The sequence below is a fragment of the Clavelina lepadiformis genome, chromosome 5 (assembly GCF_947623445.1).
Source record: "Clavelina lepadiformis chromosome 5, kaClaLepa1.1, whole genome shotgun sequence".
Lineage (NCBI taxonomy): Eukaryota > Metazoa > Chordata > Ascidiacea > Aplousobranchia > Clavelinidae > Clavelina > Clavelina lepadiformis.
In genome coordinates this window covers 14,926,833-14,950,195 of record NC_135244.1, presented here as the reverse complement: position 1 = coordinate 14,950,195, position 23,363 = coordinate 14,926,833, and the positions used below count along the sequence as shown (strand labels likewise).

Below are 23,363 nucleotides of genomic sequence, written 5' to 3'. Positions count from 1 at the left end.
CCTGCAAATCCACGGAACTGCACAGATTTAGAAATACCTGACTCGTACCCGACGCCAGAACCAACAACAAAGTTGAAGGTTACCACAATCTAATAAACAAGATGTTATCAATGCAACACCCAACCATTTGGAAATTTATAGAAGCTTTGAGGAAATTGCAGAACATAAACAAAAACAAGATTGAGGCGCTCTGTGCCCAAGGGCCTCCTGCCAAAAGGAGAAAATACAAGGATCTGGATGCGCGACTTCAAACCATCGTTGAAGATTTTGCAAACCGTGACATATTAGAATTTCTCAGAGTTTCTCACAGTTTTAAATTTTGCGATGCTATGATAATATTTCTTGTGTACCTAATTGGATTATTTCGGTCCGGAATATAGGTTTATAGATAATGTATATATGTACCCGGTTCCTTTAGTATGTTTGATTTCGGTTTACATCACAAAAATGTCAACCGCATTGCCTTTGTCTGTATAAAACAGGCTTTTAATTAAAACTGTGTAAGACGTTAGTTATGAAAGGAAGACGGAGACAATTACCGTGTTTCCAATTTTAATTGCGTGTTGTTATTATAACAACAATAAGCAGCAAGCTCGGTATAGCAACATGCAGGAGCATGTTGCTATAGCAACACCAAGTTAAAAGATGATTCTCATGAATTAAATCATTATCATTGGTAAAATTCCGCTCACAAGAGTAAGCAAGAATAGGCTGAGATGAACTTGAGAAAATGCTGTTGACGCATTGTTAAATCTGTTGCATAGTCTTCCTTTACAGCATTTTGAACAGGTCTCCCCAGAACTGAAATAAAAAAGCATTTAAATTTTATTGCTAGCTAGAAACGTTTAGCATCAAGTAGGCCTACTTTATTACGTAACACACACCTGCATTTATCCAAATGCAGAATAGCCTAATCGTTAACAAGCAACCTTGTTGTGGCGCATTGTTGATCCAGACCAGCTTCATCGCAAGTTCGTAGTTGACAACCTCTTGAAAAGGTTACCACACCATCGTTTGCCCGTAGTCTTTGCGTCTGCAAATGTCGCAAGTACATTAGCCTAATGGCCTATGTTGGGTAGTTATTTTTCTAGCAATATCCTGAGGCTATAAATCCGTAATTATAATATATAAATATAAATATAAATTTGCGCAATAAACTTCCTTATTTGTCAAATAACAGTTTGTGTAAATTTTAGTGCCCTTATTATGTAGTGTCATATGTGTTTTGCAGTGAACGTCTTTTAATGTTGTTACTCGTATTTATCGTATTTCCGGAAATATTTCTGTTAGTTTCAATAAATGTTTCAATGTGTATTGAAATAAAAAAAAATTTTGTTAAAAACAAAGGAAATAGTTACAAACAAATATTTACTTTACATATCATATACTACCATCAACTTAAACACAATAATTCAGCACTTGCACGGTCAATTTACCTCCCGGTCAATTTTCATTCCGGTAAGTCTGTTCCCGGTTAGTTTGTTCGCGGTCAATTTACATCACAGTCAGTTTGTTCGCGGTCAATTTACGTCACGTTCAGTTGTCCCCGGTGAGTTTGTTCGCGGTCATTTTCCCGCGGTCATATGTCGTGGAACCCATTCGCTCATATGATTTAACTAAAACTTCTCGCGACCATTCGATTTTTATTTTATTGCAGAATAATCCTGTTGTTTATATGAAATGTGGACTACGCTTAGTTTGCCTGAAATGTGTGAGTATTTCCTTAGTTGGAAGTTCTCTCAAATGTGTTTAGCGTGACGTTGTATCGTCCTTGATGGCAGTGTTGTAATAACTTGAGTCAATCACTTGACTCGAGTCACATTTTTATGTTACTTGACTTGACTCGAGTCAATGCTTGAAATGATTTGACTTGACTTGACTTGACTTGACTTGACTTGACTTGACTTGACTTGACTTGACTTGACTTGACTTGACTTGACTTGATCCAATTAGTAATTTCACTCGACTTGACTTAAGTCAACTTCCCAAATGATTTCATTTGACTCGAGTCTTAAAAAATGACTTGGCTGCAGCACTGCTTCATTGACAGTAATAAGAAGTTTTGAAAAATAAGGAGTTGTAGCAGGAGATCCCTTTTGTAATTTGACCACATTATTTGTACGGAGTATGCTACACACAAAACTTTGCGTGCTTACACACTCAAACAATGAGTAAAGACAGTGTTACGTGCTCACGCTTCACGGTTTCAGATGTAATTAATTAGTTATTATGATTTAACATTAACGTAACTTAATACAAGTGAATGTAATTTTGCTTTGCAGAAACGAGGACGATCACAAAGATTTGCTTTGTCAAAGAAACAATAGATAAACGAAAGACAGAAAAAACAGCCTGTCGTGCTAGAGGTGGCGATTATTTATAAACATTATTTTCTGCTTATTTTGTTGTGGAAATTCTTTGTATCTTAATCATTAATATTGCCTGCAATGGTTTTTTATGATTTACTGAGATATATTGCTGGTATATTTTTATGCGGTTAAGAGCTCAATCGGAAAGTTCAGAGTTAGTTAAAGCGTTTGATCGTCCTGGGTTGAGTCGTCTTTCTTGCTATAACTGTCCAGCGATCGCTTTTATTTTGTAGTAACTGGTGAAAGTTTTTCGGAGAGCTGTGTAATAAATGTGACTTTATTGTTGCTATATTTATTTTTAAATTTTTTTTTAATTTGTGTTTGGGCAATTGTTGGATTTCGACATTTTTGTTTTTGTGTTTGCGCATTATTTTGTGTCGTTTGTCGATTGGTCAGTTTTGTTTGTTTTTATTTCTTTTCCTGTGTTTTTTCCTGTGTTTTTATTTCTTTTCCATTCTATTTCCTACTTAAATGGTTTATTTCGTACATGATTTACTCGTTTTTCGTTTTGTACTTTTGTATTATTGTGATTAGTTTTTGTTGCATTTTTGCGTGGACCAAAAATGCTGCTGGCTTCCTCCAGTAATTGTATCGAATTTCTGTTGTTTCCTTCTGGAGTGTTTTTCAAAACATCAGGCAGTTTGCGTTTTGTGTCGCGAGTAGATCCTTAAAGTTGAAACTGTTAGTGTTATCCAATTTACTGCGAGTTATTATCACAAGTCAACGCGTTTTTTGTGTACAGTTTTGAAATGTAAATATATAAACCAACGCTCAAGAGTGACTCTGATGTGGCGGTTCACCATGGAAGGAGCTACAGACCTGACTAAGACACTTATGTATCATGCAACAGTTGCATACGTCGGTGTTAGTACATAATTTTGTTAATTGTTTTTCATGGTTAAGTGAACCGCGGTTGAGTTGACATGGAACCGTCAGGCAAGGTTGGTGATTTGTTGATTCTATGACACTGAAATTGTAGTTCATTAAGTTTCAGCTTAAACTTTAGATTAACGAAATTTTTGGAAAGCTGACATATGTGCCTGAAGAACGCAAAAAAGTGGAATGAATAAAAACAGGTTATCAGGGAACTAAACGAGTTGAGCAAAAACAAAGTTTGTAAGTAGCACGTTACCGCTACTCAGCGTAGCGATGAGAATATAATAATAGTCGCTATTAGGCACTATGATACTTAAGCTGGATTCTTGAAATCACGGTTTAGTTGTCTTGACATCACAGTTTAGAATTTAGATGATTCATCACCGCAGATTTGCTGTTAGTTTATGAATCTCATCTTTTTACGTTGACCTTCTTGTCAGAATTCTAAATGAAAGGAAACAGACAAACAAACGAATTACATTTCACCACGGCGTAATGTTTCTTAATTCAAAATCGCATCTGAATGTTAGGTCTGACCATTGGATAATACCCTACTGGTCTAATTCGTAGGCAATTTGTCTGCGCCACCGATTTTTGTATTCTTTAACTTATGAGTCAGCTTTAAAATAACAATATTATACTATCATTTTCATTGCTCTTTTTCCTAAATAGTTTTAGAGTCACTGGTAGGTGGCGATGTAGGTCTACGTGAAAACTGGTGCGAATGAGCAGTAAATTGCTAACTCACTTGAGAAAATCATTTTGCATTAACCTTAGATCAGAATGTTGCACACACAAACACCTTAGATTTTTCAAAAAACAAAACATAAAATTTTAACAGAAAGGCCTGCTATATGAACCTTAGAAATTTCCTGCTGAAAGTGACTCCTTCGCAGTGGATGATGAATCAAGCTATGTCAATAACGTATTATTTTTAAGGGTGTTTAATGCAAATGCTATAGGTATGAGCATTTGTATAGTGATTCATATGAGCACTAAAAATCACAGGATGTGGTGATACGCTGTTATTTCATTTTACTGTGGTTGTCTTTTTATCAATTTGTGTTGGAAAGGCAATATCAATATCTATGGAAAGACAATACAATGTTTATAAAAGCAAAACGGACATGCTGGATGGCGGCAACCGTTGTTCCAAGACATTTTATAGTGCTCGTTTGGCTCGTATTTATCGAATAAAGAACTTTTATTCTTGGCCTAAAGCTTTATAAAATCATAAAGCAAACGAATTTGACGGTTTTCGGCTTGGGCTAGATAATGTTTGACTAAAATCCAACCAGACTTTCTCCGCCCACTTAACTTCAACAATTACAAATGAATAAGCCTTCAAAAACTATAATCAATCGTTTTTGCCGAGTAAAATCAACACCGCGCAGTTTAAAAATAGCGATTACGCTATTCAATAAAGTAAACCCGTTTTTGGATATTATAAGCTACTTTGCTTTACATTTTTAATGCTATTCATCTGCTTACATATGTCATGTTTTGCGCTATTAAATTTTATTTAATGGATTTAAACGTGAGTCTTTTATAGTACCAAATACTACGATGTTATAATATTTTTCAAAGCTTGGCAGACAAACAAACAACAATGACGTAAACTAATTGGGCGCAATGGGAAATTAAAAAATCAAATTTGGCTCCGGCATATCCTGTTCTGTTGCGAAAACCAGCAGTTAATTTTTTCAATGGAGAAATTTCTACAGAAACACCCTCTGTGCCTCGCCGAATAATTTCCCACACATTTCATGTTCAATCGAATACGGAAGCTCAATTGAATTAAGGCGTTTTATAGGAGAAAATCGCCCTATTAGAAACGTATCTTTCTTTCTATTTAATAGACATCTTAAAGCGTTTGTTTTGATTTTGTTTAAATATCTTGTTTTGAAGTAACAAAGGTAGGTCAACTTTTAAAAGGATGATGTTATAGTTACCCGCGGCAAGGTATTTTGCAAAGATTAAGCTTGACACAAACTTTAAAAAAGCAGGTTGCTTTATTTGATTTTGAAAGAGCAACCGTGTTTTGAAAGTTCAACTCCTAATCGTGTATAGGTAGTTAGGTACGTCATCCTATTCATTATGGCTATTGTGACGTCAATGGTTGCCTGAACTTTCGCGCATCGATGCTTGGAAAGTAAGCCTAGTAAGTCTCTGATCAAATGAAAGAAGCTCAACTTGCAACAAGACAAGCTTGGTAACAATTGGAGTTATCGCTTCAGTGCAACAGTGACTAATTCCATGGAGAAATAATGCCTGACGTTTGAGGTGTGAGCTTTAACAAATTAAATTATGACGCAAAACAAACCAAACCTTGCCTGAACGATCTAAGTTGTTTTTCTAGTTCCAGTGACGTCACACGTAATACCAACTCGTTGAAGTCAAAATCTCATTGGACGAGCCAATCTTAGGATACTTTTCAGCTCCTTTACTGTGCTTGTTGCGCAAAATTGTAAAGATCCATTATAAACCTTACACGCTTTTGAAAATGTACGGTCGATCCTACACCTTACAATACTGTGTGTTTCCCCAACCTTCACCTGTGGATTAATTATATATAGCAACAAAAGAAATTTTCGTTAAGAATGCGAAGAATAATCATCATGTGAATATTTTATTTCCCAAAACCGGAAAAGAGTTTCTTTCGAGTACACATGAGTAAATCTAATGTTTTTCTAGTATTATTAGAATAAGAGATTCTCAAAACATTGACCTTACGTGTGAGAAATTGCCAGTTCAGTGTGGAACACCAGGAAAGTTATTTGAAACTATATTGAACAATACTGTACGTCTTTGGAATCCCAAGGGGTTAGACTTAATACGTTGACCTTTTTGTTTGTACCATCGCGTGTGCCAAATAAAGAACCATTTATTTTCACAAAGCCATGTCGGTATAGCGTGTTATTGCTTGCGTGACTCGGCAGGGGGGAAGAAAATCGAGACACCTATTCGAAATAGGCTAAAAATAAGGTAATCTGGAAACACCAGCTAAGACAGGGCAACCTACTATTTGTATTAGGCCGCACTCTGACAATATCGCAAAAGCGTGAGAACGACGAGGTTATAACTTATAATACTAAGTTGATCTTGAATTCCCCCAATATTTTTCAGCCCTGTTGTAAGCTATATTGATAATAATAAACTGCTGCAAAAAACACGTCTTATCGTTTACTACGGAAGGGCCTGGGACTTTGGTCATCCGCATTACCCAACACTTAACCAGATTACTCGGTTATTTAAAATATTAACCATCAATTGAGCAGCAGAAAAACTAGCCCAATGTCTTTTTATATTTCCTTAATTAAGGGGGAAGTCAAAGATTGATCTGTTTATGCCACGCAATTAAACTCAATTATACCATTTTATATATGGTTCGACATGATGTAATGAGGCACATGTTTCTGAAAGACTTTGAAAAACTACGTTGGAGTTTAAACGACGTATATATGCGGATTTTTCTTATCACGACTAAAATGAAGACTTTTACCTATAGGAGAATCGATTCTTGGCTGTCATCAGTCGAATGCCGATTGGTTGGTTCATTCTACACCTCAGCTATAGCTTTATGCAATGTTTATTTCTTAAACTCTTTTTATTAAAGAGAGATGATAACAGTAGTCGTGGAGGCGAACTCTGTGAAGACTATTTTTGGATTTCCTGTGACGTAACTTGCTCGCAATCTACTGCATACGTCATGACGTCATATAGCAGTAGGAGATCCATTGAAAGAAATGTTATGAATTCCAAGTTGTTGACGCAGTTGGAGTTTGCGACTGGTATAGGCGCCTTCTGAGCTGCAAACATCGTCTAAACTTCGAAGTTTATCATTCTACGCCTATGCATTCAACCAACATATAAGCCGCGACTTTCCTTATGCAAATAAGTTCGTTAAAAATAAATCGCCAAAATCGTTAAAATAGGTTTAAAAGTGGCTGTTCTAACCGATCCAGAATGGAATTTCGTCTCCTAATTATCACGTGGAAGCTGTGGAGTGGTTGTTGTTACGCAGGCCAAACCCTTTTTGCAATTTGTTGTACACATTATGTTGACGCTGCGTGCCTATGGAGTTAACGTATATCATGTATTGTATCATTACTTTGTTTACGCTACCTGTCACTTCTTTTTGTAAAATTAAACGCGTTAAAAACCGGCAACACGTGAAAAAAGGAAGTTAATCGTCACTTCCGTCAAACTCGGGAATGGAAGATATAAATAGCAATGTTGAGTATTCTTGCGGTAAACAACAGCGGCAATATAACCAAAAATACACGAAGAAGAAGCGAATTGACATAGAACTGATAACCATGTTTAAAAGAGGCATACTTTCTACATAGTCGTAACATTGAACGAGATGTCAAGAACCAGTACTTTTGATACTTGCTATCACTGTTTTTTAGGTTTGAAAATTAAATCATAAATCCATTCTTTAAAATAAAAAAAACAGTTTGAAACTTGTGCAATGACTCATAAGTAATAAAGCGTGGCATTTTTTCTCGAGAATGCCGAATCAGTCTAGTGTTTGTGTGCACTTGTCAGACCGGCGATGAAATTATAAAGTAAATTAACCATGAAACTGGTGAAAAATCTTGCCTGCTCTTTCAGCGCACAATGACGAAAGTGGGCCACGATCGTGTCTAAGCGGCTTACGGAAATATATCAACGTTAGGTTGAATTCATCAACAAACATTACACGGTAAAGGCACATGCTACCATATATGCACTTGTGTAAGAAGTAAACTTACTGTTGCTGGGTAGGAAGGATCTCTTAACTGTCAATTATGATAAACCCAAATTGGTTATAAATTAATCTAATTGGTATTCATGCTCTTACCAACAGGAAGGAATGCAGAAACGTAATCTGCTAATATCAGCCCCTTAGAAACATTTTTGTATAGCTAAATGGCCGAGACTTTTTATGCTGAATTTCAAAGAGTGATATAAATGAAATACAATAAATATATAAGTATATGTTAAAGAAAAGCATAATGTAAATATATTTGTTCATTTTATTGGTGTTGCAAAGCTAAGTTGAAAGAACTCAGCATTATCTCTTACTCTGTTTGACGTTATGTACTGCATGGGCTGATACAAAATGCCTGTCGTTTGTAAAGGTTGATGTTTAAAGTTTAAACACACATCCAATTACATTTTCACAACCGGCGTGGGAGCCACTGAATACAGGAATTTCCCAACACATCAATGCATCATAACCAACCGGAATACCTCACCTTAAAATAATAAACCAATCTTGGGATGCATGTTTTTATGGATTTTTTGGAAAATTTGTAAGTGTTTTTTCGATTATATCTGTAGTGCATCGACCGGCAAGCAAAATTAAAAACTCATTTACCACCTTGTAGTCAATGGTTGTTATATATACAAGCATTTAGCAAGCCCCAGGCTGCGAAAAGCCCGAAGTTTTTAGATGATGTTACAAATCACACAACATGCAATTATCATAATTTTCGGAAAAAGCGTATAGTTGATGTTCAACAATAATAATGATTCACTATAACGTAACCGATGTTAGAAGAAGGATATGTCAGTTTCCCGCTTTTTGATGTATGCTTACGTATGATGGGCATATACGTTTACAAGATGAAATCACTCATTTTCATTTCGTCACAGAAATTCCCCCGTATGCAAGAAACTTTTCATCATTCACAAAACAAACAAGCAACTCATAAATTTCGGATTAAACTCACATCAAGTACAAGATCGTGCAAGCGTATATGTTTGAACGCGGTCATTATCATTATAGAGGTTACGTTAGGGAGAACCGAGCCACTTCAATCTAATAATCTTTTTTATTTTCACTCGCATCGGTGTTGAAGTTATAGCAAACTCAATCGATGTCAATTTTATAAACATACGTATTAAAAAAACGCTGGCTTCGCACAGTACTCGAATGGATTGAAGTCGTGGATTCATCTAGTATTCTAGTCACTAGTCTAGTTCTAGTGGCTTCTGCCATCACGTACTGCACGAAGTGTTTATACTATTGAAAATAATAGGTCAATCGCGTGTTAGAACAGATCGCTTTTTCCGATAGCTCTCACGCAACAGACGGGATATTAGCCATTATCTAAAAAAGCCAATCGCATAATAAAGGGCAGGCATTTTAGAGTCCTTATCAACAAAATTTGATCCAAACTTATAAACATTCTTACCAAAAGAAAAAACGCCCTCCATTCTACTAGCTATAGAAACCTTTTAGAAACTATACTGATTAGCTGTATCAGTGCACATCAGTTTGCCAAACGACCAAAGATTTCTCTATACATCAAAAGATCACTCAAAAATCTACATATTATAGCCTAGCATTTTTTCAAAAAAAAAACAAGTTGTTCAGGTGTGTAAATTTTGCCAAGTAGTCCGACCATCTTGCTTTTATATCAAAGTACAGTATATTTTAAAGTTTTCGCAAAGCTTCCAAAATTTCAAGTTGCGTTTCACAAAATTCTTGGAAAACATTTTAAACGTCATATTTCTCTATATTTAAAACATCAGTCAAAAATAAATAAACATTCATTCAATACAAAAAAGTATATTTAAGCAATATGTAACCCAATAAATAAGGCATAAAAATTAACCAAATTCATGAACTCTTGTTATTTTTGCTCCTAATAGTCGTGGGCTTATAATTAAAAGTAGTTTATAGCCTATTTGTAATTCGCATATTTTGTAAAAAGGTTTTTATAATGTTTTGTCCAAATTTGAGAAAACTTTTTATGGCAAGGGTTTTAAAAACATTTATGCAAAAATTACTTATTGACAGATATGCAAGTAAAAGTGCGACCACTGCATTCGAAAATTGTTTTGAAATCCATGCGAAAAACTATATACAACATTTTTTTGCTGAAAGCCACATGGAAGAATAACAGCTGCTGAAAAGGTTGATTCACAAGTTGATCCCCGATAATTATCATCGTCATAAAATGCTTGGGGAAAGGTCGTCAAGTAACGAAAATTTCACCGATGTTTACAGAAGTGGAGGATCTCGGTTTCTTATCAAAGTTTGGTATCAAGAGCAGAATAATGGCTGTCACGGGAACTTATTTCATGACTGTCCACCATTATAATACCTCTTACTATCCCGTAGCTATGGATTGAACGTTTTGTAACATTCTTATCTAGGGTTTTCGTTTTGTCGATAAACACGGGCAAAAAGTGAAAGTGTGCGTATTATTCCTTATTTGAAAATATTCACAACACAATCGATTGCTTTATATTTTTTTCATGATTTGCAAATTCTGAGATAGTATTTTGTTTTTAAACCCTATACATCAGCACTTCAGGGTTAACGCCTATTTTTGTAATCTCTTCTCAACATCACGACACCACGGCATCACAGCAGCTTTGACATGGTAATATAAAATATATTGCCATCAAAAGTTCACGACCAAGAAAAAAGAAAGCTACATGCTAAAAAAGTTCAGATTTTGCGTTGATGAAGATAAGCTTTGTAGGAAAGAACCTTTGGTTATTGTAATTGCTGTAAGGTCATAGCAAGATTACGAAAACAAATTTACAAGTGTACAAATAGTAAACCTAAACACTTCCTTGCACAATAAGGCGTTGAGGAACCTTGAGCTGTTTTTTTATGACATGACTATGGTTACGTAAAAATAATTCCAGTCCTTTTCTGCTTAAAATGTAGGCCAATCAAAGGCGGAAAAAACATGTTGTCATGGAAATACAATGACGTCAGTGGCTAGGTGATGACCTAGAATGGATATGCTTTTTTGTTTGTATCTTAAACCAAGGAAATTAACGTAACATCCCGAATAATTCTTCTATTAATCAGCAAAAAGATTAAAAATCTCTCGCAAAAAGAAATATTAAAAAGGATTTCATCTTTAAATTTTCAACCTGCATATTTCCATCGCTTTATAAGCTATAATCTTGAAGGTATAACAGACGTCATGACTGCAAATTTACGTAACCATTACAAATTTTTTCGCTATCTCCAAAAATGGTATGAATAAATTATGGCGTGATCTCAGAAGTCTAATCGAATAAGAACCGACGTTACATGTTTCAAAAAATGAAGAAGCCGACCACAGAAAAAAGCAAATTTCTTTTTAAATAAAATCCTTTTTCTTGTGCACTATACAGGTTTATCTTTTCTTCGAAAAGTTTTATCAGTTGAGCAATTTATGAAACAAAAATCTCCGTTGGCGGACATAGATGACTGAGCGTTTAATCACTTCTCCAGTGTTTGTTGTCAACGGTCGAGGAAGAATATTTTCATGGTTACACGTACAGACATACACACACACACGCGCGTGAATAAAACACGTGAAATGCTATTATCCAATTAGAGTTACTTTAGCTGTGGCACCAAATCATTCTTTATGCTTCGTCATCAGGCGATTATGTAAATAGCCGGCGGACATGTGGTGTTATTGCAATGGATAAGGTCTACAGCTTTTGAACTTCAACAAGAGCATTTGGTCTTGTCACGCGAGGAGAGCAATGGTATGCCTGATTAACCGGCAATCCAATACTGGCACCCCACTGTCATTGCTATTTGTTTATGATATGTTGAATAAAAAGGACAGATAAAATTACCTACGGCCCCTCTGGCGACACAAGGTCACGGTATATTCGTAGCATATTTATAATCAGTATAAAATATGTCTCGACCGTTTTTCGACGGAAGCGGATGTATGAATTCCCGTATAACTGTTGTATGACACATGTCAAGAATGTGGATACCAATATTAAACAAGCTGATAATATCTAACCATATTTCGCAATCTATTCAATAATATTTCTTAAGGATATTTTGTCTAATTAAGAACGATATAGATATATTTCGTATTGCTTTCTTCGAGTTTGAAAACGCGTTTTATAATGTAAAGTTAACAAGTTTTTTTCCTTTCGAAGTTGACAAAGTGATTTATTTTTTAGAAAGAAAGTAGTCGAAACGACTGTATGAAGCAAGCCCAAGAATTCATTACATAAAATAAAATTCTGCTATATAGCTTAAAACTGACAGTTAGTTTTTCATTTAGACACACCAACTTAAAGAAAATTGTTTAAATGCCATGAGCTGTAAAAATAATTCGTAAAGAAATGAGAACGGATCTCGCGCGTATGCGCTCATATATACAATCGTTCTGTATATATTAGTGGATGCGTTTACTTTAAATCTATCATGCCAAGTTCGTTGACATAAACAAAGAAAACAGATTACGTCGAATTTTCCGAAAAATTTGTGGTTGCCGGCAGTGTTTTTTTTAAGGTGTTTTGGGGGACCGTTTCGGTCCCCCAAATTTCTCCAGCGGTTTCCCAAAATTTGGACTTGCAACTACAGGCTATTTTTTGGTATTTAAATGAAATACTTGCGGTCTCTTAAAACTACTTAGCGGTCACCCAAACCAAACCTTAAAAAAAACCCTGGTTGCCGGGCAACCGACATTTTTGGTTCCAACTAAACCGGAAAAGATTAACAATATTAAAATTTCCTGAAAACTTTATGAATCTTGAAAAATACAAAAGCCTGCCAGGCCAGGCGTGTGCCGCAGTTTGCGATGCGATTATGCCATTTTTGAAAAATGATGTCATGTTGTCATTTTACCAATTGGCAAACACTTTGTTGTTGTAATTATACAAAAATATATCATCGTTATATTTATCCTGGAATAAACAAAATTCATCAGGATATTCAACAGGATTCACTTAACACACGATTTAATTACCAACAGACTCTTTTACTCACCATAGGAGAGCAATGACAAGGCAAAACATGGACAAATTAATTGACGTAATGTAAAATGATGAAGAAATAAACCGTTTTATATAAAATGACTATTATAAAGTACAGGGTGAACTTAAGTACAAGCGTTAATTTGCTAAATTGTTACTGTATCTCATCTTAAAGCACGTTAGTTGGCGACGGTGCTAAAATTTTATGTCTGCTAATTCTTTATGAAATATCCGACAAGTTGAGACCAGTATTTAATGCAATACCACTTATAATAAACCAAGCATTACATACTTGCGTTCTACAACAGTGTGTACATTTAAGGCGAGGAAAGTCGCCCTCAAAGCATAGCTGTGAATTAATTAAAGTGGTTGATTAAAGCAGGACATGGAAAACTAAATACTCTCTGTCACGTTTTTCCTGGTGAAATTAAAGAGCGGAACAAGGCTGTAGTTTTCCAACTCAACGTAAAGGAGGTCTTTATTTGATTTGCCATGTTGTAACTCGTTTAATTCGACCACATCGCGGTGTTAGCATTATAAGAAGTAGTTCTCGACACTGGAGTGCCGTTGCTGATTCAGTTGTTTGCAATGCATGGTTTATGAGTTAAATAAAAAAAGTAACATCATAGCTTCGGTTTCGTGGTCAACACTTTTTCCGCTGTACTTCGTAGTTTAATTAAACATAACCTCGCAATGCCTTGATTTACAAGCGGTCACACATTATCGACATAAAACAACTCATATACAGTACATAAGGAATTAACTGATGGGAGATATGCGGTTTGTTTGCTATAATTTCCAGTGTCGAAAAAGCCTTGCTGCCAGAAATTATATCATCTGTTTTCTTTTTTGGAAAACAAAAAATTTAGATTTTGTACAAAAACATTATTCACTCAGCTAAACGGTTGTATATTTTATTCAAACAGCTTTTTCGTAGATGTTTTCAAGGCAGCAGGTTTAAGAAAAATGACGAAAGAGTGACTTATTTTCATTTACGTGTTCAATAGCGTCATATTGTCGTTGTTTTCTGTTGCGTTCCGATGCGTCAAGGAGGATGTCGATACATCAGTAAAGATTAGAAGACTACGTAATTTGAAGATTACTTAAGTATGTTTCATAACAGCGAAGCCATCATCAACAACATACGCTCTCACAGTTTACGTTGTATATAGCGTCTTCAAAGAGTTGCGTGTAATGAACTCATCAAAATTTTATCACGAAGTCGATGGGAGGATACAATATGAAATGCGGGGTGTACCTAAGATGAAAGGGTTTCTTTGTAATTAAACTAACGGACTTTCTAAATATATTGGTTTTTGTAATGGTCGTTTATAGCCCACATTAATGTATAAGCGTGTTTGTATAATCGCATGTTATTTTTTAACGAGGCTGGATTGGTTTTACGACCATGTAAAACAAAGGCAGCTTTTAATGTTGGGCGTAACGTTTATAAGCTACATATAGGTTGGTCCCAGTTAACTGTTATTATTTAGACTTGATCATGATTTAATGTTCGCATATACTATCACACCAAAGGCTTTGTTCAGCTCACGTAAAAGTAACAGATTAAACGACCCGCACTTTTGTACAAATATATAGAATAATAATTATCACAAAACATCGGTAATTTGAAACGTAAAACCGTTATCGTTGTTTTTTGAAGAAAAACATTCTGTTGAACATTACGTCGAGTGGGCGACCAAGTCACGTAACCATTTCTCATTAAATCTGATCAAATAATAATGACAAATGGCCCTGTCATACACGGATATCCAGCAGCGATTAATAATGCTGTTTGTCTCCGTTCTATCTCCTATTTACAGCGCGGTCATATCCTGAAGGCAAAACTGTAGCCAACCTGGCTGTCATAGCGAACTTAGTTCCACCTTTACCAGTTTGCTTCATGTTGTATCGTAAACTTAGAAAGGATTAATGAACTTAATCGGATTATATATCACATAGTTTTAAGCGCTTTTTAAAGGACAGCTTTTCTCTGATTTGCGCAGCAGTCTGGGAGTTCGAAAGTCCGCGGAATGGCCACAAATTTCATTGGAAATCTGATTAAGAAATTTCTAAAAACTTTCCACCACGAAGCGATTACAAGCTTTTCTGTTTCTACAACATCCTGTCTCTATATACCACAAAACGTGTGTTTCAATTGAATAATTTATTGTTCGAGGGAATTGCAGCGATAAGGCAACGCAAAATTTCACAGCCATTTGATAAGGTCAGCACGGTACACGTTTAAAGTAAAATGCGCAAAAACTTCAGCACTCGACTCGTGAAACACAACAAAAATAACTTTGTAGAGTCGAAAAGTCAACAAAACGTGAAATTCATTTTATGGTATAAATTCATTCTATCCATATGTCGTATCTGCGACAATTTGTTCGTCTACAATATATTACGAAAAGTCGCTCGTTGTAAAACAATTAATAACTAACTAGATGGTATACACATACCAGAGCACAAGGCCTTGGAAAAGTTATTTCAGCTTAAATGTGGAACATTAGTGCGTGTTCAATTCCATTACACGTGGAAGTATCACCAGGTTGCCGTTGAATGCACTACAGCTCGGATCAGCAACAAAGTTCGTGTATAAGCTAAATTTGACAGCCCCTTTGAATTAGGAACGCAGTTCTCTTTTCCCTAATAACAAGCCGAAGGGGTTACTTCTAAACTTGTCACCCAATACGACCACTTTATCTACGTCGCTTGTCAGGCGTTTGGAATCTTGGCCCTTAAGACCTTCGTACAGTTCCTGATTACGCAACTGGAGTAGGCAGAATAAAAGCGGTTCGCTCCTTTTTAGCACTCTTCTTCCTGATCGGAAGAGTCAGGGTGGGAGTTGGAGGCGGCGGAGAAGTAAAAAACAAAGTAGGCGGAGATGGTGACGATGAGCTGTTGGCCGATGAAACGGTCCCGTCGTCCGGCGAAGAGTAATCGCCGAGCCCGAGGGTCTTTTCGAAGTCAAGCAGCTGTCCCATGAAGTTGAAGTTGGGTGAAACGTTGTTCTTTCGTTGTTTAACGAAGTCGTAAGCGTCGTTTAACGACCATTTAAGTTTTTGCATCAAGTAGGCGACGGTAACAGTCACTGATCGACTAATGCCAGCTAAGCAATGGACAAGAACCCCGCAGTTTTTCGACCTTGCTTCGTCTGTGAAAACAAAAGGTCCACGTAAATAACATAGAACAGATCAAGAAATTTTAAATGTGGTTGAAAAAATAAAAACTGCTTATTTAGTGCACTGCATCAGGCTCCATCGGACGAAAAACACTTCATTTAAGCCAAAATTGTTTTCTTTGTAAGTAAAGCGAGACACTGACGTAGTCTAATTCCCAACGGAAATAAACACCGGTCTGGATCGCGTAACGCACCGTTATTAGACAAAACTTGTTTATAAGTCTCGTGCATATACTGTCACAGCACTTGCGTTTCAAAAAAGAACCGATCATTCAAGTTGAGCAAAAAATAGCTGCGAGCGACGAGCATTTGAGTTCAGTCTCACGCGATGTCAGGCTGTAAAGCTGTCTTTGCTATACGCGTATTTTATGTTGTTAAAACTATAAATTACCGGGGGCACAAAAGACGATAAGCATCTATTGCCATGAACTTCCGCCTAGCTATGCGCATGACGATATTTCATGTATGGGCTCTTTGCATTGTTCAAAAACGCTTGGAAGTCGTGATAATGCAAATATGTTCCAATTTTAGCACGCCCTTCTTCGAAATGCATCTGGCCTTTTTAACTTTTTTGTCAAGAGCGATAACACAAATGCATAACTGAGCAATGTTTCCTAATCTTCGGCGTATGACATCGTACAATGCTCATATTTGGCAGTTCGGGAAACAGCTCCATTTCGAGCCAGTCTGAATGGCGGCGTTTTAGCAAAAAAGGTTGCGTGAGCTTTGTTTGTTGTTAGTTTCACCAATCCGGAGAAACTTAGGAACAATAGTCGTGAGAAACTAATTGACAACGCTTCGATTTCAAACTAAAAATCAATGGCTGCCGTTTCTAGCCCAAACATATCAGCCTATTGTTTGCACTTGAAAAAACTACACATCTGCCTAGATTCTAGCAAAATCTACCATTAAATAGCTGTTGAAAGCGTGCACTGCATGTTTGACAACAACTGAAAAAAAAAAGAAAGAAATTTTAACAAAGCATTCAAAGGGCAGTAGTCTAAGGAGCCGAAAACACAAACGGGCTATTTTTAGGGCACAGTTTTTAAAATTCTCATAATAGCTCTTCTAGAAATTTCTAGGCGTGAAGGTTTGGTAAAAAGGCTTATGTAATTAGGGATTGACCAGTTGCAACGGCGTAATGCAATGAAAGTGATATGACGCAATACTAAGATCTAAAATAGCACGGAAGTTGATGTTCGTTTGAGTGAATGCATCCCGCGTAGTTCGTGGCCTTATAATCCTTTGGGAGGCAAGACAGAACGTAATAGTTCAGTCTCTAAATGGACACATATTGAAAACGAACCAAATCTTACTGACGCAATACGGCCCACAGGGCTTGAAAGTTATTAAGAAGGAATTAATGTCACGAGCCTCGAAGCGTATAAACAACAACCTAGATTTACGCATAACTTAATCTGTGCGCCAAATTGGTCCCCGTCACTCAAAGAGGCTACCACAGCAAAATCGAACAAGGAGTCTATTGTTTTTCCACCGTTTAAACGATTTAGGGCTAAAAACCATAATCAAACTCTGTTTTAATACAGACACTGTTAACAACTAGCATAGCTTGGCTTCAAATCCGCGTCAGGAACGGTTAGACACGACACAAAACAGAGAAGGTAAATCGACAGATTCAATCAAAATCGCCACGTGGTTTCGCCAAGTGAACCGGATTAAGAACCAAAGTTATTATCGAAGTAGCGTATGAAATTCCCCAGCGATCAATTCAAGTACATAAATGACGGTGTCGACAACTGCGACTATTTGAAAACTATTTTAATTATCGGAAGAAATATTATGTTCGAGTTATACATATTAATAATGACGATCTTCGCGGTGTATTATTACTGAATTTTGATCAACAACGCCCGTAGTTGGTGTTTTAATCAAAGTCTCCATAATCGGTTGATAACATATTTTGGCCGATTTCTAAGTTAATATTTGAAGAGCTGAAATTCTCCCTTGCGCTCAAGCCGAATTAAACAGAAACAGTCCAGCGCAACGGCGGTGACGCGTATTAGTCATATGATGGAACAAAACCGAGTTTTCTTAGTCATTTAAAACTTACAACCGTTAACTGCTATTTTATGTCACGTCCCGCGCAAAAAAGCACGAAAATAGGGAGTGACTATTCACGCTCGAGTTACTTGGCTGAGGTGACTGGAACTTAGACAAGCACGGAAATTTCGTAACGTAAAACTAGTTCCGCAACGTCTTTGTGTCAGGCCTTTTTACTAGTTTAATTACGGCAAAGAAAGCAGTGTATCTCGAGGCGTTGTTATGAAAAAATACAACGTAATCGGCGCTTTTCACTTCCTTTCATCGGACTTCAGTTCTTTTCTATTACCTTTTTCATTATCGACGTTGTCACGGAAAACTTTTGGCGGTGTTATTGTTCACCATCTCTTGAATTGAGAATTAAAAGCTAAAATCAAAACGTTGATCGAATCGAATGAGGCGAAACGACTGCCTTATCATGTCGTCACAAGCGCGATCATTGTTCGGCCACAATCATCAACGCACATGTGCGACTTGATGTGGTGACGTAGACACAGAAGTTTTGCGAATATTCGACGCCAAGAAAGATTATAATTGTACACCAGCAAGCAATTATCCCGTCGGTTTAAAAGCGTAAAACCCGTCGAACCACAAATTTCACAAAATCTGATAAACAACTTAACGATGGAGCCCGTCGTTACACTGAAATATATACTTAGTTTCAACACTTATTAAGAAAATGACACTTACCGATAAAGGAAATGGCCTCCGGAAAGAATTGAGACAAGTTCTGGCTCCAGTGATCGGTGATTGGGATCTGCTTATACTTGTAAGAGCTGTCGGATTCAAAGACATTTGGGAGGTTGGGCGTTACGTTCAAGATGTAGGTTATGTTGAAACGAGCAAGGGTTTCGGCGCTTGAAGCATCTTTGGCGCACCCCAAAAAGAGTCTGGGCAAAATCTCAGCAGGTCCCACAGGGCCTCCATAAACTGAAGGCGATGGGCAGGTCATATTTGGCGGAGGAACACGGGTCGACTTTCCACAGGAGCAGCACGAACATTGGGCCGGAACCGGTTTAAGAGACAAGGAAGCAAGGCTCTCGGAGGAAGAAAGGCTGGTGGCGCTGTTGGGATCATCTGACTCGCCTTCGCTGTTGAATCGATCACCATGACGACCGCAGGTAATATGATGACGATGGTTATCACAAGAAGCGTTGTTCTGGCGGCTTCGCGGAAGACGGAAGTCTATGTTGTCCGATTCCTCCTCTTCGTTGTTGTTGTCGCATGAGATGCGGAGGGCGCCAAGTCCGAGAATAGAAGGTGCCAGGTTGAGAGGAGAAACCGGAGAGCATCTGCCTCCTCGTGGAGAAGAAGCCGCGGACTCATCGCTTCCGCCATCTTCATCATCTGCATCACTTGATAGGGCGCTTCCTACTTTCACACAGAAGTCGGGATGTACAGCTTCAAATTTGGAATATCCTCCTAAACATGAAAAAAAAACGTCAAAATATGTTCTAGTGACAACAGGGCAAAGAGGTAAATAACTTGCACGGCTCGATACAAAAAACTATCGTCACTGTTATACAGTATGTCTACGCGTACGAGTCTGAGGTCAATTTGCGAAAACCGTATTTCCTGGGTGATGACAACGCCCGCGTTATCGCTGACGGCTTGTTTACCAGCTACGCGAATAACGCACGAATATGCCTCGAATCTATATCAGTTGTCTTTGTGGTGAAATTTGAACCTCCGTTAGAGAGCAGCGTTAACACAACATGGGACCAATTTAACCGTAATCTCCTCGCTGAGTGAGTGAGATAACTTGCTGTAAGCGCTATACAGATTCCGATTGCTTTCCGCAGTCATTTGCTGGCAGGGCTGGAATTTTGTCTGAGACAATCGTTTAATTTTAGGTGGCATTCGCGCCACGTTGACAAGTGTTTACCATGCCTTGGTTATCGCACTAAGATTACTCACAGACCCATTTTCCGGTGTGAACGAAATGGAAAACCAAAGCGCAGTCAATTATTATCAGAGCAGGATGGAACAGCTGTCCGATTTCCTGCGTGAAATGAGGGAATTTAATTATCCCAAAAGCCAGTCGATTTTTATTATTGACCTTTGCCAACGTAAAGGCTTCCATTGTTCGAAAAAGCGATACACCATTGCCAAATACACTGAATAAGTGTGCAAGCTTCACACTTATTATCCCCTAAACTGCCAAGGGACACGGTCTTTAAGCTGTGTTTATTAAACCGTGTAATTCAGCGAACCGTACAGCAAATTTCTTAAAACCGCGAGGGGTGTATATTACCGTTTCGGAGCCAAAATCTTTGTACAAAATGTAGTGGACCGTAGCGAGCTCGCGTGAGAAGGCTTGACAGAGCACCCGTCGATCGTAAATCTATGTAAACATGGCCGGAACAAAAGTAAAGAGAAAATGACTCGCTGTTAGGCGATGAATCACCGGAACGCAGGGAAAGGGCTCTTACAACGCTGAGCTTCAGGCACAAAACGATAAAATACTTTACGCCGCGCTGAAACCGAAGTTGACAAAACTACTTTTAACATTGATAGGTTTATTATGACACTTTCAAGATTGTAAAATATTGTCTACCGCTCCGATTACCTTTTTCGAGTAAAACGTGAAACATTCTTGACGCTTTTACGCCAATTGACATCATTGTGCAATATTGAAAGACGACGCATTTAAAAATTCCGAATTTCTAGCAAGTCATGTCACGTGCAGACTGCTAATTTCCCATTTTGATTAGAAACGGACGATGAAAGATATTAAAATAACACCCAGCTATGCACCAAGAAACAAAGCGTGTGCGCCATCGCGTCAAAACATCATGTTATAATATTATGAGCGTAATAGCTCGTGGATACTTCTACGTGTGGTATGTCACATCCGTTTCCTAACACAAACTTGCCAACGCGACCGAAATTATTATTGTTAAGTGTTATCAATTACCCAACACTAAGTAATCCTTTAATGCTGGTATCTGCTCTCACCTTTTAACACCACTACAGTGCAGTTTTCGTTCTTCATTCTGTTGTAAAGTAGGCCTAGCATTGAGGTATCGTTGTTGTTCAAGTCAGTGGTAAAGCTGTCGTACAGGACCACTTGGTATGTCATGCACTTCTTCAAAAAGGCCTCCTTTTCTTGCCTGAAGTTTGGTGGCACCAAGCTTTTCAGCGAAAGCTTGTTGGCCTTGAGGCGTCTCATCATGAGTTGGGGAAGCACGATATTGTGCGAGCCACCAATATGTCCATTCCTGTATTCGTCGTTTGAACGGCAGTCTAAGAGTAGGACATCTTCTTCGCGGTAAAGGTTGTCGCGTAGGTCATCAATGCTAATGTAGTTGATCGAGTCCATGGAAATTTTCATCGTTACAGCAGTAAATACTTGTCAAGAGTTAGGTTTAACAGAAGTTTTTCTTGAAAGTCGACAAAAGCGTAGCAACTTTGCGTTAATTATTTGCACTTATATTGCAACAGATATCTAAAATACAAAAATCAGTGATAAAATACATTGTGTAACGTTAACCTGCCATATTTCATTGTTCAACCGACTTATCTTCCAACTAAAAAACACAGTTTTAATGTCCTTTCACAACCAACCACCTCGACCAAAGCAATCACATTTCTGAATGAAACGGCGGTTCGCGCACGGTTTTGTTTGCTCGCTCTTCGCAGCGCACTGAATAAGCGCTCTAGACAGATAAAATAAAAGAAACACGTCTTTTGTTTCTTTTATTTGTTTTGCGCGGCTTCACGTCAGGAAGAGAAAAAAGGCTCAAACAATGACAAGCTTGCCCAGCGGCAATGGAAATAAACCAAAGAGTGCAGAAACGTAGAGATAAGAGTGGTTGGTTTTCGCGAATGTCCTCAAAGGAAAACTACTTAACTACTCACGGAGGGGTTCCGGAAGTATCTTGTAAGTTCGTTGCTTTTGCAGATCGAACCACTGAAAAAAGTTGTCAACACACACTGCCCTACCCTAGTATCTCAGTATTTGCGGAACGCAGCATTTATTAGCGTTTGGACGCAGGCTGATAGGCCTCTAACTATTTGATCGCTCAACAACCCAAACTAGTTATGTTTGCGGAGTAGGTTTGCTAGTAGAAGTTGTATACAACTCCTCTGTATACACAGACTTGTAACTAAAACTTTATTGGTAGTAGAAGTAACAACGACCGCAAGCATTTCCTATGACCCTTCCCGTTTTCTAAATTTTCTCTTTCATATTGCCTTGCTGACGTACGCACATGTTCATATATACATACACTTTTATATTTTATTGATACAATTTAATTATACTTAACGATCGAATTCGTTATATTACGGTGTATTTTTGTTTAAAACAAATAAAGTTAAAACTAGCTCGTAGCTTGATACGTCAAGAAACTCTAAAATATTTTTATCATATTTACTGTGACCAAGCGTAAGAAATAAAAAGCTCCTAGAAGTACTGCAATGGCAAATCGACTGTACCACTAGAATGTTTTAGTTAATTTTAGTCAGAACCAATGCATGTATTACCTGATACTGCTATGATTCAGGAAATGATTTTGAAGTAAGGGACTTCTCAAACTAAAGTAAAGAAGCTTTCTTGTTGAAGAAGAACCATACCAAAAGCCAATTTAGCTACAGTGGGAATGCTTCTTTTTTTGCTCTTTATCATCACTTAGTGGTTATTTGTAATTATCGAATCGTCCATACACAAATTGCGTGGGCAGCTATGGGTCTAGACTCCAGACATTAGTTATACTTACAAAATAAGCGAATTACAGTATAATATGAAAAATACCGGACAAAATCTTCAGGATGACAATAGCTTCAAGTTGGCTAAATTTAGAATAAGATCAACAGATGAGTGGTATATAGCGACAAGATATACAATGAATCATAGACACTTGTCTCGCCTTAGCCATAACCTAATTTTGTGGTGAAATTGGCGTTTCTTGGCTTGTTCTTTACGCCTTGTCCCAAATTTTAACTCGAAGGTATCAGACATCCCTTATAATTACACATCATAACCGTTAAGGTTTCTTTTTGCAAAACATGCACTTCGCTCACAATCTATCAGTTTCATTACGATATAAATTATATTAGTATTGGCCAAAGATCATTAAAAGCTGTCTATGTTTCAAAAGTGAATGTGCAGCAACAACTCAATTTTTCATAATTGTTTGGTC

At 37.3% G+C, this 23,363-nt stretch overlaps 1 protein-coding gene and 1 long non-coding RNA gene across 2 annotated transcripts; one reads left to right on the top strand and one right to left on the bottom strand.

The window, feature by feature from the left end:
- The first annotated feature begins 5,293 nt into the window (after window positions 1–5,293).
- LOC143460617 (uncharacterized) lies at window positions 5,294–6,138 on the top strand. The gene is made up of 2 exons (XR_013117918.1): window positions 5,294–5,528; window positions 5,605–6,138. It is a non-coding gene; the product is annotated as an uncharacterized LOC143460617 (long non-coding RNA).
- Window positions 6,139–15,124: 8,986 nt separating this feature from the next.
- Window positions 15,125–21,687, bottom strand: LOC143459395 (dual specificity protein phosphatase 6-like). Its single transcript, XM_076956536.1, has 3 exons — window positions 21,178–21,687; window positions 18,910–19,641; window positions 15,125–16,131 (listed from the first exon to the last, which is right to left on the bottom strand). Exons 1-3 carry the CDS (start codon window positions 21,551–21,553, stop codon window positions 15,740–15,742), a joined length of 1,500 nt encoding a protein of 499 aa, XP_076812651.1. The 5' UTR covers window positions 21,554–21,687; the 3' UTR covers window positions 15,125–15,739.
- Window positions 21,688–23,363: the final 1,676 nt, after the last annotated feature.

What these genes read in the sequence shown, in the direction of transcription:
- LOC143459395 (XM_076956536.1), bottom strand. Translation starts at nt 21,553, where the DNA reads ATGAAAATTTCCATGGACTCGATCAACTACATTAGCATTGATGACCTA. An exon ending in CACTGTAGTGGTGTTAAAAG is followed by an intron (nt 19,642 to 21,177) that starts GTGAGAGCAGAT and finishes TTTCATGTTTAG; the next exon opens with GAGGATATTCCAAATTTGAA. An exon ending in GGAGGCCATTTCCTTTATCG is followed by an intron (nt 16,132 to 18,909) that starts GTAAGTGTCATT and finishes TTGTTTTCACAG; the next exon opens with ACGAAGCAAGGTCGAAAAAC.